The 20968-nt window shown below is 36.9% G+C and overlaps 1 protein-coding gene across 12 annotated transcripts in view; it reads right to left on the bottom strand.

Moving 5' to 3' along the window:
* The window catches only part of DST (dystonin), a 458265-nt gene that overhangs the window by 160866 nt on the left and 276431 nt on the right, over positions 1-20968 (bottom strand). For all 12 annotated transcript variants that reach the window (XM_080664697.1, XM_080664701.1, XM_080664693.1 and 9 more), the window contains 21 exons: positions 17429-17522; positions 16980-17134; positions 15110-15572; positions 14895-15023; positions 14592-14669; positions 14348-14509; positions 14154-14258; positions 11492-11587; positions 10793-10918; positions 10011-10163; positions 9716-9870; positions 9345-9471; positions 8676-8859; positions 7573-7730; positions 6623-6801; positions 5971-6109; positions 4950-5143; positions 3428-3590; positions 2643-2726; positions 1312-1419; positions 726-824 (listed from right to left, as the gene is read on the bottom strand). In XM_080664697.1, coding sequence (XP_080520823.1) covers positions 726-824; positions 1312-1419; positions 2643-2726; positions 3428-3590; positions 4950-5143; positions 5971-6109; positions 6623-6801; positions 7573-7730; positions 8676-8859; positions 9345-9471; positions 9716-9870; positions 10011-10163; positions 10793-10918; positions 11492-11587; positions 14154-14258; positions 14348-14509; positions 14592-14669; positions 14895-15023; positions 15110-15572; positions 16980-17134; positions 17429-17522 — 3151 coding nt within the window. The remainder of the gene's footprint in view (positions 1-725; positions 825-1311; positions 1420-2642; positions 2727-3427; positions 3591-4949; positions 5144-5970; positions 6110-6622; positions 6802-7572; positions 7731-8675; positions 8860-9344; positions 9472-9715; positions 9871-10010; positions 10164-10792; positions 10919-11491; positions 11588-14153; positions 14259-14347; positions 14510-14591; positions 14670-14894; positions 15024-15109; positions 15573-16979; positions 17135-17428; positions 17523-20968) is intronic.

Here is a 20968-nt window from a genome sequence, read left to right as displayed (position 1 = left end):
GTTTTGAATAGAAATCATACCAAGATAATAGAGCATAGCATAATCCCTTCAAAAGTATATATAATAGCCTTTTATGACAAGATATTTATAAATAACTCCTTACTCTATTTGTGAATATATTTTTTAAATGCAGAATCCAAGCTATGGAAGTCCTCCAAATTAGAGTGGTACTTAAACAGTCTTTTTACTATATTCCAAATCTTTTTGGCAAATGAATAAATATTAATAAATTTTAAAAAACTGCACAATTCTTAAAAAGTACTATCATTTTGTACAAATATCTACTACTTCTAAATTAAAACTTTTGTGTTTTATATCCTTTAAGATGTAAAATAATCTAAAATGCATAAAGCAAATTTGTTTATACAGTATTTCTGCAGGCATTGTAACAGTAGTAACTATACTTCAAAGTATACTTCTCAACTGTGAGACAACTGAGAAAAATTCCACCAGCGTCAAAATTTCATAATTTAAGTAGAAACATTTAAGACATTAATCCTATCATATTAGAGTCCTACAGTGAAAACAAAAATTTTCTATTTGGGAAAAATTTTTAAAATGTTAAAAAATCCAAGGCCTCTACTCTTGTACATTATAATTTTATAATTAAACAATTACTTACATATCAGTTATCAACCATATAAATTTACCATGAAACCATTTTTGTTTTTCCAAACCATACTATATACTTTCTTTTTAGTTAGTTGTTCATACTTAATGGTTACCTCTTCCTCTTCCAGCCTCTTCAATGAATCACCAGCAAATTTAATATATTGTGTCATGAGAGTGAGCAGAGCAGTATATCGTGTCCGTAGGTCCATGAACTGCAAGTAAGAAAAGAATAATAAAAACATAATCTCCAGATGCCCTACATGAGTTGAATAAATGTTAAGTAACAATTACAATATTAACTAGGCTTTGGAAAAGCAAAGTACACAATCCCCAGTAATAGTAACTGGAATTAGCTTATTACTGTTGTGCAAACCATACTAAACGGCAGTTTTCTTCTAAATTTCATCAAGAAGTACATTTATCATAATCTGCAACTAATAATTAATCCTGATTAAAGATTTTTATAAAGTGTAGTTCATAGGTAGAAACTTTCTTTTTGGAATGTTGAAAATTTTCTGGAAATGGTTAGTAGTCAAGGCTGCAGAATATTATCAGTTTACTGAATGCCACTGAATTGTGCACTTAAAAATGGTTAAAATGATAAAGTTTCCATGAATATTTTATAATGTAAATATATAAAATTTTTAAAGTACTGTTTCTCTTTTACACTCCCTCCCTTCTCTGCGGTACTTGTATTACCTCTTGGATGATGAGATCTGCGGAGCTCTGCATTCTCCGGCGTTTCACTGGAGACTTCTGTTGTGAATCTACCATGGCCCGGTAGGTCATTGTTTGTAATTCATAGTCCTGGATAAAGGAGTCAATGAGATGAAATTAATTAAAACAAAGAGCTAAAGCTTCCTAATGGATCTTAGTTTCACTGAATAACCTTAAAGAAAATATCACAAAACAATATTTTTAGAAACCTATCCCATGCTGACATGTTCACTCAGTGGTAATAAAATCAGAAACATTAAGGATGGTGAGGAAAGTTCCGAAGTCTCTTTAGAAGCTCATGGAAACGTTTAGTACAATGTGCTAGTTACACTCAGCCTCCCTCTCCTCTAGCTAGGCAATGGCAATGGGCATCTGGGTGGCTGAAGATGATATATTATTGAAGATTTCACAATGCATGAGAACAGAAAATGTTAGAGGTTCTTTAATGGGATACTCTAGCACTGTTAAAGAAAGGAGAGAGAGAGAGAGCGAGACCAAGGGTGAGAGGAGGGAAAGAGGGAAGTAGGGAGAGAGGTGGCCCAAAGTGACTAAGAAATGAATTTTAGCCCTAGCCGGTTTGGCTCAGTGGATAGAGCATCAGCCTGAGGACTGAAGGGACCCAGGTTTGATTCTGGCCAAGGACACATGCCCCGGTTGCGGGCTTGATCCCCAGTGGGGGTCGTGCAGGAGGCAGCCGATCAATGATTCTATCTCATCATTGATGTTTCTATTTATCTCTCCCTCCCTCTCTGAAATCAATAATATTTATATTTATATATTTATATATATATTTATATATTTATATTTATATTAATTTTAGCCCAGCTGGTGTGGCTCAGCGGTTGAGCATTGGCCTATGAACCAGGAAGGAGGTTATGATTCGATTCCCAGTCAGGGTACATGCCCGGGTTGCGGGCTCGATCCCTAGTAGGGGGTGTGCAGGAGGCAGCCGATCAGAGATTCTCATCACTGATGTTTCTATCTCTCTCTCCCTCTCCCTTCCTCCCTGAAATCAATAAAAATATATTTTTAAATGAAATCAATTTCAGAGCTCTGTATTTCTTATGTGTGTAGAGGGGCACGTGTGCATGTGCTGTGTAACATAGGGAAAATGAATAAACCAGGGGCTGTCATGTGACTCAGATGTCCAAGAATTATAAGGTAGGTAGGTGTCAAAAAGTTTTCAAATGAAGACTCTCTGTTTTCACTTTTCAACACAGAGTGAAATGACTTGTAAAGGCTTTGAAAGTTCAATGTAGAATCACATGCCCAAATATTAAATTTGATAGAAGTAAATAACTGAATCCACATACCTTCACTGCAATTGAGTACTGTTCTGCATATTTTTGACATTCATCCATTTTGCTCTGTTTCATTTCTATCTCTGACACCAGCATCTATAAATATACACAATTTAGAAGAAAAAGGACAAGGGATTCTATGCTATTCAACTACTTAAGATGCTCAGGAACTAAGAAATATCCACATCATTTAAAAGTATTACTCCTTAGCCCTTAGCACATAATATGTAATGTGCCTTATGGGTAAATCACAAACTTCTATATTAAGCCATATAAGTGACCCACCCACATGGGGCTCTCAAAGCAAAAATTACAAAACTTCATAAAAATTATCCAAAAGTAGACTTAAGCCCTTGGCCCCCACCTATCCCTGATCATAACAGAGCTAAAAATTATTGGCCCCTCAAGACAGAAAAAAATCTCAAAGCAATGAACTTTCTATCAAATGTGGCTGTTTAATTTTCTACCACTAATCATTTTCATTTATTTAGGATCCCACAAAACTATTGTGACCAGCTAGTAACAGAGAATTCCATACTATGATTAAATGATCATTAGGAATTTGAAAATTACCCCAACATGTTACCTTCTTAGTCCTTACGCTTTCAAAATGACTTCCAAGAAATCAAAGTAAGTGATATGTGTAGGTTTGCATTGCAAGATTTTAATATTTATGATTTTTCCTACCTTCTTCCAAATAGATTTTTGCTTTTTCTTTTAACAAGGGAAAGGAAAATTAAGGTCATTACTGACCAAAGGCAGACACAACCCTAGCACAGGGAATTGTGTTCACATACCTTCTGTTGATTCAACTGTGTGGCTAGGGTTTTACTATTTTCAGGCTGATTTTCCTGAATCTTTTTCTGAGTAATTTCAACCTGTTGGATCCAGTCATCTAGAGGGTGATAGGTATCTCTGTAGTACTTCAGCGATTTGCCAATGCCTTCTAAGTCCCGTAACCTAAAAAACATAACAGAATAGTCACCGTTTCCAATAGCATCCATTAGAAGGGTGATAGGTGTAGTGAAGAAGGGAGAGACAGAATAACTGTACTGCAATGCACTAAGCACAACAATTCAAGGGTACAGCACCCTGAGACACATCTCTAAGGGCAATCACATTGGCTTGGGTTCCAAATATTTTATTCATGGCGTTGTGCACGTGATTATCCTAGGGACAAGCCCAAGGGACTAAAGCTAAAAAGCAGGAAAACTGGAAACTTAACCATAACCATTATCAATCAGCATGCCTTGCATACCCAAAGCTTGCATCAAATGGCAGTTCACTTTAGAAATAAGGACAAGATGTTCAGTGAATGGTTCAACATGGACTGAGAGAGGACTTTCCAGGAGTTGTGATTAAATGCTTCAGTCTCTATGATTTAAAATCACTAAATTAAACCTATATATCACATATTTTATAGAGGTGAGATATTCTATATTTGAATATAATTTTAATTCTTAAGAATGGTACTATATCATAAAAGCATTCTTTACATTAATGTAAACATGAAATTAATGAGAAAGACATTATTCTGTTTCTTTTAAGATGAAGACCTAAAAACATCAAATTTCCTTTCACTTTTTTATTTTATTTATTTTCAATGTTCTTATATCTTCCATAAAAGTGAACATCAAGTCACTGCAATTTCTTTACACCTCTTAGGTCTAGTATAGAGTGCTACATGGCTCATGCTCTTACTAAGTCTTGTAAGTTGGTAACAATTTTGAATTATTTAATTATTGTGTTTGAATATTATAAGCTTAATAAATGGAGAACTATATTGTTTTACCCTTCAGAAAAAAAGCAAGTAGATTAACTATCCAAATACCAGAGTATATCAATAGTTTTAATAACGTAAAATTGAAAATATTTATTTTGAAGTTAAATGTCTTATTTAAATCCAACATTTAAGAAAGAAATATAATTAGATAGAGCTCTTGAAATGAACACAATCTATATATATATAAGGCTAATATGCAAAGTGTCCCCTCGGGAGTTCAACCAGGAGACCAGGAGTCTGATCGCTCACTATGACGTGTGTTGACTACCAGGGGGCGGCACGGAACGAAGGAAGGTCCCAGCCAGCAGCCGGAAGGCCCTGTTTGGCCCTAATCGCCGGCCAGGCCTAGGGACCCTACCGGTGCATGAATTTTGTGCACCAGGCCTCCAGTTAAGTATTATGTCAAAATTAACTATGTATATGAAATTCACTATATATAAGAGATTTTAAAACAGTCTAATAAGTTTAGGTTTTACCTAGAATATAAGGATAGACATTAAATCTGTACTAAACCTGAACAAAAAAAAGATACTAACCTGTTGTCAATCTGAACATGAACATTTTGCCACCTTTCGGCTAATTGATCGGCCTTTTCTTTGTGCCAGTCAAAATCAAGGTCCCGTTCTTTGTATGTCTTAAACATTTCATCACTGATGGCTTTAGCCTTCTGCAGCTCATCCTCCAATGAGTGGAATACCTCTCTCTTTTCATCTACTTCAGTCCTCCATTGCTAAAATACATTAACAGGTGAAAGTTATAAAAATGTGTCAACCACTCACTGGGCAAACACATTATATACCTAATTTTACAATTTATTTATAGCAGTCACTTGACTGCTATAAAATCAGAGAAAGGAAAGAATATCTTTCATATACAAAAATAATGTATTAGGTTAAACCTTATGAGATTGCCAATATTGATTGCACTTTGATCTTAAAAAAACACCTGACAATTTAATAAAGTTCAGCCTAATGAAATTTACATATCAGTAAAGCAAAATATATTCCATAAGCAAGTCTGCTACCTCTGTAAGTTGTTTTCATTGATTATGTTTAAGATATTTACTGTTCTCATTGCTTAAAAATGAATGTACACATTAAAAATCACTAAGATAACTTTGCACCATTGTTTCGCAATAGTTTCACTCAGTTCTTTATACACATTTACAGACACAGATGAGTACAACCACCAGTCTTTTTCCTTTCTTAGATTAATTCCTCTATTTGCCTCCTTGATTTTTAAAATAACTCTCTTTCAGCAAGAGAATAAATTACAAATAATTTAATTTTTAGCATCAAATCCACTTGCTGCCAACATGAACTGATTATAAAAAGCTATTGTCAAGAAGATTCAAACTTTCAAGGAGATATCACCTCAAATTACAAATGCCTGAACATACTTATTTGCAGTAAGCTATGGCATTATGGAGATATGCAACAGAATGAATGTAAATATAATCAAATTAAGATATTTAACGGTTGATGTTTGAAGATAGAAATGCTAGAGAAATACTTTTAGAGTATGACCTTGAAAAACAGCCAAAGGTGAGACTCATACCTTTAAAGTACTTATTAGATTCTCAATATTATTCTTGTCTGCTGTCACTGCTTCTTCTTCACACAGTTTCGTTTCATACAGTTTTACAAGGGCTTCTGCAGCTTGCGTGTATTTTAACACCAAATTAACAGTTTTCAACCTAATAAGGAGAATTAAACAACAGCCTTCTATTGGTAAATGTTTATTTTCCCATAATGCAGTCCTGAAGCACCATTACGATACATAATATAGCATGTTCTTCATGTTGGAACACTGACATATTACCTACAAGACATATTCAGCTGACTGTCTTCTTGATAGATAGTAGGGACCACAAGTGGTATTTAGCAAGAGATTCCAAGATAAGATGGTCTTCTTTCAAGTCTTGTTTAGACCAAGCTTGAGAGGAAAATCCTACAGACTGCAATGGCTGAGCTACTAAAACTTTAGGCAAAATGTGGGAAGATCATACACTGCACCCTAATCTCTGTGGCACATTCCCTTTCAACATGAAGAAGCATCCTAAATCTATAGAAATACTTAATATACTGTTAAGATAAAAAATAAGGTAAATTATAAATATTCATAAAGTGAATATTTTAAATGTGCAGCACATATGTAAAAACAGGACAGTTGTCTGAAGCAAATTTAGGTTAAGACAGTGGTCACATACTTCTCTATGTAGGTGGAAGACATAGAGTAGACTTGGTTCATGTTCTGAAGGACCACACTGAGCTCAGAGCGTAAGGTAGGGACTGATGGAGAGGCTGCTGCCTGACTGAAAAAGTCTTCACATTTATTTGTGATTGTTCCCAAATCATCTTTAAGACGCTCCAGCTCTTTCTTTAGTTTCTATGAAAGAGAGAACAAACACTGGCATTAGGTTTTCACTCCAGATGAAACAGTTTCTTTAAATAGTTTTTGTTTGTTTTTTGTTAATCCTCACTTGAGGATATTTTTCCCATTGATTTTTAGAGAGTGGAACAGCGGGAGGGAGGAGAAGACTAAGAGAGAAAAGGAGGGAGAGAGGGAGAGAGAGAAACATTGATGTGAGACACATAGATTGGTTGCCTATGGGGATCGAACCCAGGTACATGCCCTTGACTGACAATCGAACCCTCAACCCTTCCGTGTGCAGGCTGACACTCTAACCACTGTGAAACACCAGCCAGGGCTCTTTCAACAGTTTTAAAACTCACATTTTACATTATGATCACTGACTTAAAATTGTGCATATTCTTTACTTTTTCTTTAGCAAAGGACTAAGCCATAGTATCAAGTTTTGTTATCAATAATTCCCTTATTGCTCATATTTTCAAGCCCAAACATCTAACTTAGTGCTTTTGCATGTAGCATATGGTCAACAAACGTCTAATGATTTGCACTGTGAGAAGCCCTTACAGCCTCCACCATGATAGTTAAGAGGGGACCTATTTACCTGAGTCAGAGGTAGAACTGAATTAAAGAATGCTGGTTTATAATAAGCAATAAGAGCATAATCAGACCTTTACAAAGTGACCACCGGGCAAAGTTGAGCATGTAAGAAGTTACAGGAGTTGGCAGTCATTAAGATAGTAATTTACTTTAAGTTAAATTTTATCCCAACACATTTACAAATCTCACCTCCTGCTCTGTGATTCTGAACACACTTTCATGCAAATCGTCTCTTTCCAGTGGAGTTCGGATCTGTCTAATCAACCGATCTTCACAGTTCTCTAACCGAAGTCTAATGTTTCTCACTTCAGAGATGTAGAGATTGTAAACTGATTCCTCTTGCTCCTCTGTGAACGTAAACATAATGTTTGGAAAACATCTTGTTTTCTATCATTTGGATGCTCTTCTCATGTTTTATTATGGCAGTTTTATTAGTACTGGAACATTGTGAGTCAGACTAATGTTACCAGATATCATCACAAACCCATCCTAAGGATATAAACCTTAAAATAGTGACCTTACAATTTACAAAGAGTTAATAAAATTTCCCTTAATGCCATTTGAAGTACCCATTTCTATTGTATCATGTCCAAGGAAAGTAATATTTTGCTCTTTTATGTTCAGGAAAATGTGAATTGTATTAGTTGTAGATTAACTAAGAAATTAAATAAAAATCCTTAAAAATGAAAGGTAGGTTAAAATATGTTCATGTTTAAAATTTTTAAAAATAGAATATTACTAATACAGCTTTTGTCTCTAAGTAATATCAAAAGCGTTTAGAATAAAATTTATATTAAATAAAAATTAACTAGACAAAAATCTTTTCCTTTAACCCTTGTGTAAAACCCAAGTTTGGTTATAGAAAATCTCTGAACCTTCCTCTCAGTTTTGCTGTGAATCTAAAGATCCTCGAAAGAAGAAAGTCTTTTTTAAAAGTCCAAGTTTGGTACATGGAAAAATAACTGAATCTTTTGTGAAATGAAAAGATCATCATTCTGAACACTACATTGCCAAATCATGAAAATGCTGAAAAGCAGATGCATTAAGATGCCATCATTTGTCATACTATTTGGTTGGCATCTTTTTATTAATTCATCAACTAGAAAAAAATTAATCCCTTTTTGCATATTCCCACCTTAAACATGCTTTTAATTTTTCCGCAACTGTGTCTACCTATCACAGGCTGAGTGGTATAACACCCCTAAGACTGAAATTCCCATTCAGAGCAGGAAATAGCCTGTATTAAACACCTATGAGGGGGCGGTGGGGAAGACAAGGATGCCATGCTTTACCTCTTTCTGCAGATTTCAGAAGTTCTTGATAATACTGCTTACACACATTAACCTCCTTTTCCAGCTGTGAGATATCTGGGCCCGAAAATATCTGGGATTCCTGGCTATCTTCCAGAAAATCTTCAAAACGAGACTGTAGATTACTCAGTACTTGCTGATGTTCACCAGGTAACATTGTCTTTATCTAGAGAAGACCAATGACCATATACCTGAGTAACTATAGTACTGAGTTAAAATTAAATGGGACAGATCTCCTATTAAAGTTTCATGGTGTAGGCCAGTTCAAATCAATAGTCATAAATACAAGAACCATTTGAAATTAATTTTCCTCTTTGCTAACAATTTCAGGTTTTAAAAAACAAAGAAGAACAAGACTCTAAAATTCATTAAATGACATTAAACTGGACTCATCTCTGGAAGTCCAAACACTATATGCTGTCTCCCTATCAAAATATAAGCACGAAGTGAAATGTGTGATCTCCAGGTGACCCCAATTCTTAGAAAGTGCCCCATAAATAGTAAGAATATAACAAATAGCATGGAATGAGTGAATGAATATTGGCTCCGCTGGACTGTATCCTATTGTATAGCAAATACGAACTCTATTCTTCATGACAAGGCGCCCCACATTTTTGGACAGGTTAGGTTGAGGTGCAGATTTATACTTACTGAAGCCACATTGCTAGCTCGAATTTTATCAATTTCGTTGATGAGGTAGTGCCAGGATACTACACTCTTCATGTTTATGTGAGTCTCATGCCAAAGAGTTAGGACATTCTGGTACTGCTGCTCAATCCTGAAATACATGAAAGAAAACACAGATTAAGCCTTCTCCCTCACTTTGAACACATGCTACAATTTCTCTCTTTTCTTTCTTTCTTTTTTTTTTTTAACGTATGTGTGTGTGGGTGTGAAATAGCCCATGTTTGCTAGTTTTAGATCTTTCTGATCCTGTGGGCCCTGACAAAGTATTGATTATTTCTTTAACCTTCAGAGAGCTTTCCAAACCAGGGGTCTGTTTTTAGCTAATGCATACGAACCTGTTTGCGAAGTCAACCGCTTCTTTGTTGGGTGGAGGGACTGAGAAGCACACAGAGGGGACCATGGCCTCATTCCCTGTGGGGCTGATGACCTTCCATTTGGCGCGATGGGAGTTGTTTGCCAGAACACATTCATCGTCTTTGTAAATGGTTATCTGGTTTAAAATGAAGAACAGAACAACCAAATGAGATCATTGCTGACTAATCTTTTTTTCCATACCCAATCTTGGGATTATTTTTTGTTGTTTTTTATGAACAATGCCAGAAACTGGTCTGTTTCTAGGAGCTTACGTACCTCAATTTGTCTGTAGTCACAGATGGCTTTGATTGGAATAGAGGTTTTGAGTGGACAGTCAGGGTTCCTTGGCTTCAGCTGAATTATTGTTTTTGCTCTCCCCACCAGGCTTGCCACTGTGCTTTTATACTGCAAGAGCTCTTCTTTCTCCTCCTAAGTAGTAAATAAGATGGATTTTAAGTGGCAAAAGACTTGTGGTCTCTGTTGTTTGGGGGCTTTACAGAAATGCAACCATCAGAGAAGCTGCCCTGACCACAAGGTCTGAACTTTCAATCCCTCCCCACCCCCTCTTACATCTCCCTTCCCTGGTTTTGTTTCGTTGTTTTCTTCCTCTTTAGCATTTACTATTGTCTAACATACACATATATTTTACTGATGTACCATGTTCATTGTCTACTCCCACCTCTAGCCTGTAATCACCATGAGGGTAGGGATTTCTTATCTGTTTTGTTCATACTCTACCCCCAGCACCTAAAACAGTATCTACAATACAGAAAGTACTTAAGTATTTGTACTTGAATGAACACACACACACACACACACACACACTGTTTAGGCATTTTAAAATATCAAAGCTATCATAAAAAAATACTTTTTTTATGTTACAAAAAAAATACTAAAACTAAAACTGAATGTTTAAATGCTTGATTGAACAAGGTGGAATTATCAAGAGTACTAATGAAATATTCAGTCGTGCTTCCTATAAAAATATATAAAAAAAAAAAACTATCAAATTCCCATTTTACATTACTAATGAAACTCCTAGGTAATCTTCCTAGTACCATTGATTCCTGAACAAGGTCTTCCAGCTTGTGAATGCTGCTGGATCTATCACAGCTGTACTTCCGCTGAATGGCATCTTTCAGATTCCTCAAGTAATCAGTAGCTTCTTTGGCGTCATTGAAAAACTAGGGAAAGATGAAAACTGGTAGTTAAAGTATATTATATGCCAGTAAAGTACAGAGTTACCAAGTTCAATTACCAGGGCCCTTTGTGTACCCCTCATCAGTGAGAACAGAATAAAATCAAAACAATGCAACGTAATAGCCACATCCCTCCTTTATCCAAATAACAACCCTTGAACTTGGATAATTATGAATGAACAATAAATATCCAAGGTTTGTAGATTCCAAACAATTCTTAGGTAGGGGTGAAATTCCAAGAATAATTTAAAACTTCTGAAGAAGAATAAATTTTTAAAAAGAGTTCTTGGTAATGACTCTCTATAATGAAAATACTTCCTTAGTAAGAGATGTATTTGTAAAATAAAGATTTTTCTGACACTTTAAGATTGTTTTTATTAAGGATTTCCTCCTTAATAGAATGCTTCAATGTATCCTTTGTGTCTTACAAACAAAACATTTCCGTTTATTTCCCCTGCACCTTAGGTACATGTGTCTTACAATAAATGATGAAAGCATTTTCTGTGAGTCAGCCAAAATCACAATGCCATGGACAGAAGTGGTGATTCCATCACATACCTCAAAATAGGCGGTGTTCTCCTTTATGTGCTGCTCCACACACTGGCAGAGCTGCAAGACCCAGCTCCACTGTGTCTGCATTGCCGCTCGGTAGGCCTGAGAGGTAAAACGCAGCCACTGTCAGTGGGGAGAACAATGACATGCATACACAGCAATGCTTTCAAAGGATAAAAGACTCTACTATCTACATAGATGGTAAGATTTTTTTTAGCAGATTAAGACTTAAAAATTAGGGTAGTGAATGTCTCTCTAATCCAAGATTATCACTTGCCCAAAGCCAGTCCTAAAAGTTTAAATGTCAACTTTTTAAATCAGTCCAGTCAATTTCTTTCAAATTTAAAAGTTATTTTTTTTTCTTAAAATATATGGAAGAAGCTATTTTTACATGAAAAAAAATTTAACATTTGAAATGGATGCAAGCTAACCCTTTACTCCTTTCTCACCAATCCTTTTTCTACTCTGTGGAATCCTCAAGTTTCCTTTACTTTATGACACTGTCCCTTCAACTTTATTCCTTTTCTCTGAATTTATGTATTTCTGGATCATAAAACACGCCTTTGACACAAAATATATGGTTTTGTAGTTTTCTCTTTGTTTTTGCTTCTAAAACTAGGCCAGAAGCTCTTGGGACTGGGGTAATTAATTTATTCATTTTTACCAGGAAAATATTTGGGGGTTTGGGGGTAGGGTAGAGAAGAGGGTATGCAATCAATCTTATATCACTGTAATTCTGGAGTTATAAAAATCATAATACTAGAAATTTTTATTAAAACATCTCTTTGCTTTAACTTTTATTTAAGACAAAGCATATCTTTCATGAGGGCAAAAATATTGTATAAGATACCTCCTTAGGGGAACATGAAATACCCTTTTATATTTAAGGTGCAATTCACTGCCTTCCAGAAGAGGGCGCTCTGGATGCTTTAAGTAAGCCTATCATACTTACTCTTGGAAAATCTCATTCCTGCTGAGCCTATGTTCAGGCAAGCTTTTGTATGGAATGTACGTGCATTTCCAACTGCACAAGAAACCTGGCAACATGTCATGATTTATATTACCTGTTCCCCCAAATGAAGCTACTTTGAGTAAAATGGCTATAAAAGACCTATCGTGCATTGTTAGATTAGTTGTTTCTTTTTCATATAAAATGTGAAATATTGTTGATAACCATTATCCATGTACCCACAAGACATTGCCTAAGCGAGTGGTCGGCAAACTGCGGCTCGCGAGCCACATGCGGCTTTTTGGCCCCTTGAGTGAGGCTCTTCCACAAAATACCATGGCCTGGGCGAGTCTATTTTGAAGAAGTGGCGTTAGAAGAAATTTAAGTTTAAAAAATTTGGCTCTCAAAAGAAATTTCAATCGTTGTACTGTTGATATTTGGCTCTGTTGACTAATGAGTTTGCCGACCACTGGCCTAAGCCAATAGAATCTAAAGATGACTAATCTTATCCCCAATAAACATGTTATTAGATTAACGTTTCTACATAAAAGTAACCAGGTTCACATCCACATTTTCTATTTCCATCACAGTTCTTAACCTATAATCATGTTTCCTAACAGCTTTCATCTCTCTACTCTGAGGACAATTCCATTTTTAGTTTATCATCGTACAAAAGTGTATCCAGACCCTTCATTACTCTAATTTCCTTCCCTTATTATCATCCTTCCTGCTCTTGTGTCTTTAACATTCCTATCTGGCATTTGATGTGGATGCAAAACCCTATTTTCCTATAAAAGAAGGTCAAATGTAACATTCCCAAAACTCGCCAATGACACCTGAAATTTTACTAATCTTTTGTGTCATGACAATGTCAGTGAACAAAGGCATTTTTTTCTTCATCTGAGACACTGTAAAGCATGTCCCGTTGTAAGCACAGCTGCATTTTCCTCTGGAAATATACCACATCTAATCCATGTCTGATGCTCCTTGCCACCTTACTTAACCTCTCCTCCCCGTCTTGTTAGTCAAATTTAGAAAGTCACTAACTCTAACCAGTATATATCAGGCCAGAAAATTAAACACACCACCACCACCACCACCACTGCCCGGGCAACCTGATAAAATCCCACATCTATTATCCACCTTCTGGATTAGAAATGTGCACTCCAAGGAGGCCTTTCCAGGGTGTTATTTCAATGCACAATGCACCTCACAAAAGTAGATCATAAGTACAATTATTAATTAAATAACAGTAACTAATACTTCTTAAGAACATACTACGCACCATAAACTATACTAAGTAGTAACTTTACATTATTGCTCTCATTCTCACCACAGCTCTACAGGTTAGAAGCAATTTTCCCATTTAGGTAGGAAGGTGAGGCTTAGCAAGGTTACATCGCTTGTGCCATGGCACAAGTCAGGAGGAAATAAAACATCACAGCTTGAAAAGTCAAGGTCCTTTGTATTTACTGCAATTCGCCTCTTGGGTTACAGGGTTGACAAAGGTACCTTTATTTTAAGTGATGGGCAGGTGACACACTTAGAGCAAGGGAAGTGAAGGCAAATCAGTATGATGTGTCAGAAACATTACTGTGGAGCCAGGTTGTAATAAAAACTGGATAGCTGGCATTTCTCAATTTATCAGCAATAAAAAAATACGTAGGGTGATAATCGAATGTGGATATTCAAGCATGACTATTACACCTCCTGACTCACCTCAATAGTTAATCGGGCGGGGTGATTTTCCAGAAGTAGCTGCTCTGCTATCTCCTGAACGGACTTAATATTTTCTTCCTTTTGCTCCAGTTCTCTCATTAATTCCTAATTCAAGAAAGAATTCAGAAATGTGTTAGAAAAATATCTAAACCTGAAATACCACTTCAATATGCAATTACCATAGTTGCACTTACAGCATGGTAATCTTTTTTCCGGGCTATATGGGTGTTTCTTTCACTCCAGTCATAGGCAACTTCCTCCTCTTCTTTTTCATTCAACCAAATAAGTTCATTCGTGGCACGAGTTATAAAATTATGGAGCGTATCAAGGTGCCGTTCCTGATTCCTGGATGTATTCTTTGTAAGGAAAACCATTGTAAGAATCACGTCTTTACCAAACAGAGATAAAGGAAACAGAAAGTGTAAAATAAAAACTTACCAAGAGTTTTGCATACAGATTCTCTAACCTGTGCAACTTTTCTGCGTAAGTTAGCTTAAGAGGCGCCGTCATTTGGATCTATAACACGGTGTAAGAAAGACACCAAGGTTAGGAATCTTGAAGAATTCTGATTCCTACTCAATGTATCTATTATCTTGTCACAGGGTCTTTACATAAAAAGCAAAAAACAGTAAGCTAAAAATGTATATACAAGTTCAAAAAAAAAAAAGAAAAATGGTAAAAAAAAAACAAAAAAAAACAGTAAGCTAAAATGAAATAGATACAGATTTTAAATGCATATACCTCACTGATCTTAGCTTCTTTAAGGCTAGATTCAAATTCTTCAATAGCTCGGTGAACATTTTTATGGTTTTCTAAATGGCTTTCAACACTTGGCAAATCTGATCCCCATTCAGTGCGGTCCAACTGCCCCTTTAAACAGAAAGACCCTAGGTTTAAAAAAAGAAATTGACAGCAATAAAGATGGAAACTTTCAGGTAAAGGAAACACTTTTTTACCTGCATCTCATCAACCCAATTCAAAAGATCCTGAACAAATTTCATGTTGATTTCCTCTTCTGTTAAGTTCTGATCCAACAAAGAAGACTTTAGAAGGGGCTTTCGGATCTGCATCAACTTCAGGGTTTGCAATGCATTTGTCTCTACTCCCGAATTGAAATTTGGAACTAATCCTGTTGGGAAACCAGGTGTATAAACTGGAGTGAGGGATGGAGTCAGGCGGGAAGTCAGACTTGATGACAGGCCAGATTTCACACTAGAAGGGGTGAGGGAAGGCGTTAAACTCTGGGTCAGCCCTGAGTTCAGACTGGGGTTTAAGGTCTGTGCAAATCCTGAGTTTAAACTTTGAGTGATTCCTGATATCATGAGCTTTGTCTGTTCTGTCGTCAGCATGCGTCCTTTGCTGTACACTGAGGAACATTCATTCCTTAAGGCCATAATTTCATCGCGCAGTTTTGCGACCCTAAAAATAAAATCAAAAGGGATAAGCTATAATGTAAAAGTCATTCTTTATAAAGAGCGAACCCTAAGGTAAACTATGGACATTCGTTAACGATAATGTGTCAATACTGGTTCATCAATTGAAACAAATGTATCACACTAATGCGAGATGTTAATAGGGGAAGGAGTCATGTCAGGAGGCATATGGGAACTCTGTACTTTCCATTCAGTTGTTCTATTAATCTAAACTGCTAAGTAAAGTCTATTATTTGAAAAATTCATTGTAATCATATAGATAAAATTTTATGCCACATTTTTTTCATGGAATTGAACCATGAGCCTTTCATTATCACACAGTCCTTATAACTATCCTATATAAAAAAGATGTACTATGCAAACGGTCGTTATGCGGTGAAGCAACGACTGACCGCATACAACCGGATCACAGATCAGCAGGAGGGTGGGGCAGCGAACTACAAGCAGGCAGCAGAGAGCTACAGGAAGGAGCAGGGCAGCAAGCTATGGGGGGGGGGGGGCGGGGAGAGCTACAGGAGGGCGACAGCGAGCTACTGGCTACAGGCGGGCAGCGGAGAGCTATAGGAGGGGGTAAGGCAGCAAGCTGTGAGGGGGGCGAGGAGAGGGGAGTGGGGGGAGCTACAGGAGGGCAGGGCAGCGGGCAGAGAGCTACTGGAGGGCAGCAGAGAGCTATTGGCGAGCTACTGGCCTACGGATTCATGCGCAGGGCTACTAGTCATTTATAATGAACATAATTACTGAACTATGATGTGATAATTCTCCTCTTATTTGGCCTTTAGAAAATTTCCAAATTTTTGTTATTATAAAACATTTCTCATCTTAACCAAAAGTTTTTTATCTGTATTTATTTAAATGTTTTATTGTTATAATTCCTAAATTGTTATTGATTCCTAAAAGTGGAACAACTGAATCAAAGCATCATTTACAATTTTTGCTTTGTATCTATATTCCATATATATTGACAGCAATATATATAGCATACAGCCCAAAAGATTCCATGTCTATCCCTAGACCTACTTCCCAAAGATATAGATTTTTATACCCATATGTTTTTCCAACATTTTGTTATAAAACATTTTCATATAATGAGAAAACTAGAACACTGAATTAAGAAGATACTTTTCAAATATACTCACACATATTTTAACTGTATGTTCAGTACTACAATATTAAATATTGTATGTATTATAAAATGTTTTTCTATTACTTATCTTTGAAGAACAAATACCTTTTAACACACCAACATATGCCAGAATTGTGACATGCATTTTCAACTGAAAAGTGCTTAAGAAATATAATTCACAAAATTGTCGCACTCTACATTCCTATCATAAGTGCCCAGGAAATGGTGACACAAAAGGACAGGGCATGAACAGGTAAGTAGCACATTTACCTCTGTACCAACTGATCTGCATGGTAATATTTTCCATCAATCAGTATCTGCACATCGATTACATGCTGGCGTAAGAGGTTCTCACATTCAAGTATATAGCCGGCAATTTCTGCTTCATTCTGAAACTGCACCCCCGATTCTAACCTTTTAGAATCCTGTATTTTAAAAGAAGTCAATATTAATTTTGTGAAACAAAGTTTCAAAACTAGTAAAATATATTGGAACACAAGGCTAACTTGAGTTCTCTTTTTTCCCTTATGGTTCAAAAACACGTTTTGCCTCTGTTGACTATTTCTCCATAGAGCAAATACTGCTCATAAAATTTAACAAATCTTAAGTTTCAGTGACAAAAATACCAAGAATTGACCAATGCTATGCAGACGTTTTTAGTTCATCCAAATGCACAGATCCCTCTCCCACAATCCCAAAGGCTCCTAAAATTAACTTACAGCCTGGAGAGCATTTCGAGCAAGTATCAATTTGTCTCCACAGATGACACTGTCCCTTTGAACTCGGTGGGCAATCTGCTGTAACATTTCCAACCTGAAAGAGGGAACAAAACAGAATATAGCCTCTCCCTCCAAAGTCGCAGGGTTCACAATCGCTGAAAAATGCCGTCCGCTGAGACTAAAACACAATCCCACACCAGTGATTCAATACCTGTGTCCATCAACGGATTCATTGCCGAAGCTAATGCAGGAGTTGATTAGTGTTGGCCCACAATGAACAGAGAGAAAGTTTTCGTTTGAATCAAGGCTGGTTCGAGTGCTAGTAGTGTTACTAAACACAGAGTCACTACTGTGGTAGCTGTAACTACTACTGTGCATTTCTATTCCCGAAATGATATTCTTTCTTGACCAGTAAAAGTAGACTAAGAAGTAGGTCTGCCAAAAGCTCTACTTCTAACGGTGAAAAAGTGGAGCTGAATGTTACTGCTTTAATGGCTCCTTAAATATGCTCCTACATGCATATTCAACACACAGAAAATAATACGCTGATAACTATTCAAAAGAATCTCGCCTAAAGCCACGAGTTTGCTAGCTGAGGTTTGCCTTTTGCAGCTTGCATTAAAACCCTGCAAGTATGGACAAGGCAGGCTGATGGGGCGGCACTGAAAAAAAACCTGGCCAAATATTTTCACCAAGTGTCATCCATTTGCAACCACCTAAAAAACAACCCAGATGCCTCACTGAAGTCCAGGTACAATTAGTAAAAGTTAGTCAGGCAATAGCAATCATCAGCTAAAAAACCACAAATATTCAATTACAGCCTCACTTTTATAGAGGGCCAGGTCTGTACCCAAAGAATAAGGCTGAACGGTGGCATTTATAAGCATGTGTAAACACAAATTCATGTGATGAGAAACAAAGTACATTCCCATTTTAAGTTGCATGTCATTTGTTTGTTAGGTTAAATTAATTGGAGAATGACCCATTTACCTTTCTTTAAATGACATGCTCTCAGGAATGTGACTCTAATCTTACTAAAGTTACTTTATATTTTTAAAAGCTGAAGTGCGAAGTAGACTATCGAGACAATGCTTGCAAATTTCATTTGTCTATGCTTGTTTTTCCTTTCCTGAAAAAGAATTTCTCATTTGTCTTCTACACACTCCCATGCCACATAGCTATTATTTGCAATATATATAGTTAATGCCAAAAAAACTTGTTGCATCAAGAAAACTTAAAGTATTTATCCAAACAAGCTCCTAAATATCTTCTTAACCCCCAACACTACAAAGCCAAACGTGCCTTGATATATATATATTTTTTTGGAAGGCAAAAAAAGGGGGAATTTGAAAGTGCCATATCAAATACAGGGTGTCCCCAAAAACTGTATACACACTTTAACAGCTGACAGCTCAATTTTGAAAATGAAATGTATTTTAATAAACTCTGCCTTTATAATTATTTGAAGTGTGTATATACTTTTTGAGGGGGGCATCCTATATAGTTAGTAAGCAGATAATCTCAAAATAAGTAACAGCAGCAGCTAATGTTTATTAAGCAATTATTATGTGCCTGGAAATCCACTAACCATTTTACACACACCACTTCACCTCATACTCATAACCACCAAATGTGGTAGATACTACTAGATCCTGTTTACAAATGATGAAACTGAGGCTTAAAGAGATTAATAAACTTGTCTAAAATGACATGGCTTGCAAGCTGAGCTACTAATTTAATCTGGGATGGACTGATTCCTGGACCTGGAACTCCTACACTGCCTTCTTTTATTAACATATAGTAAAATCCAGCTACTATTCTGATGACTAAAACTCAACTCCATATCCCTTCTCCAGCAGACTTGGCCATTACCTCAGATGATTAGCTTAGTATCTCACTTGAATCACCTACAAATGCCTCCTCCATAAAAGGCCCATCCCGTGTATTTCAAGTTTATTTTCATTCCAATGATCCAGTTATGTTTATGTAATATTAAGCTTTAACAAGAGTGTAAGCAGTAATTTAATAAAGGACCGGCAAGTTAGACTTGCCCTCATATTGTCACTGCTTTATGTCCCATTTCAATAACGTTGAGGTCAGGTGTGGGGCACTGAGAGCATGAATACACTTAGCACCTCTCCATGTGCCTGGCACCATGTTAAACATTGGCCACACAAGGAACAGTGAAAACACATTTTTCTCCACATTCTTGGAGCTCAGAGCAGTGGAACAGGTAACCCTTAATCAAATGATCACAGAAATAAATATAAAATTGCAACAGAGATAAGTGCCATGAAGGAACAGCACATGTAAACACGAGAGTTATAATAAACAAGACATCTGAACCAGCCTAGGAGACCATGAAAAATTTCTTGAGGAAGTAACACTGGAGCTGAGATCTGAGAATGATTTGGAGTAAAGAGAGCAGGGCAGGATGAAGTGGACTTCCCTGCCAAAGGAACAGAGGATTGCAAACCTCCTGGGTATAGAGGAGGGTGGGACCTTGGCACTCAGAACTCCCGAGAGAGCCAGTGTGGCTGCGGGAAGAGAGCGAGGAGGGTGTGGTGTGAGAAAGGTGGAGAGGTGGAAGGCCAGGCCCGTGGAGCTCACAGCTATTGAGGAACAGAGATCCCAATTCCCACTAGTCAGGCTGGGAGGTAAGGACCACTAGAATGAAGACAAATGCATCCAACACATCTCCCCAGGCACCTACCAGGGCCACCGAGTAGAGGATTAGAGACAGAATGATGAAGTCAGTGGCAATTTCATGGAATAAATGCACTTGTAGAAGTAAGTACCCAAAGGGGAACTTAACTCCGATATTTACTGAGTGTTTTCTGGAAGCCACCTCACTGCCCTGTAAATGGAGGCAGTCTAGACTCTGGTTTCCATGGCCCCACAGAAAGAGGGTCACAGCCAGAACTATAAGAAGCAAAGTAAGTTCTTTGTGGACCTGTAAGCTCCCGGATCCAGGCCCTGGTGCTTTAAAAGCCAGTCAGAGGAAGACAGTATCACAACATCTCACTCATATGTGGACTCTAATGAACAAAATAGAGCCAGAGACATGGAACATGGAACAGACTATCAAATCTCAGAGGGAAAGGGGGAAGGGTGGGATGAGATTAACCAAAGAACTTATATGTATATATGCATAACCCATGGACACAGCAGTGAAGGTGGGGGATGGGGTCAATAGGGAAAAAATAAATAAAAGCCAGTTTGAGAAATTCTCATGGCTAATTTGATAGGCTTTAAACCTGTTACCACCTTATTGGATGAAACTTCACAGACCAACCCAGCCTATCAGGTCTTTTTTGAACATTACTTCACCGATTTAATCCCTCAAGCCTCTTAGAAGAGTTTCTAGATAAGAAAATGAAACATCAGAAAGATTGAGTGACTTATCCAAGGTTACACAGCCAGGGAAATGGAAAAGGTAAATGTTGGTACTAGGTCATCCTGGCTCCAAAATATAAGTTCTTTCCATGAGAACAACGAGACGCCCACACCTCTTCCCAGTTTCCATGGCAAAAATAACTC

The sequence above is a fragment of the Plecotus auritus genome (genome assembly GCF_963455305.1).
Source record: "Plecotus auritus genome assembly, chromosome: 4".
Taxonomy (NCBI): Eukaryota; Metazoa; Chordata; class Mammalia; order Chiroptera; family Vespertilionidae; genus Plecotus; species Plecotus auritus.
This window is presented reverse-complemented; position numbering and strand designations above follow the sequence as displayed.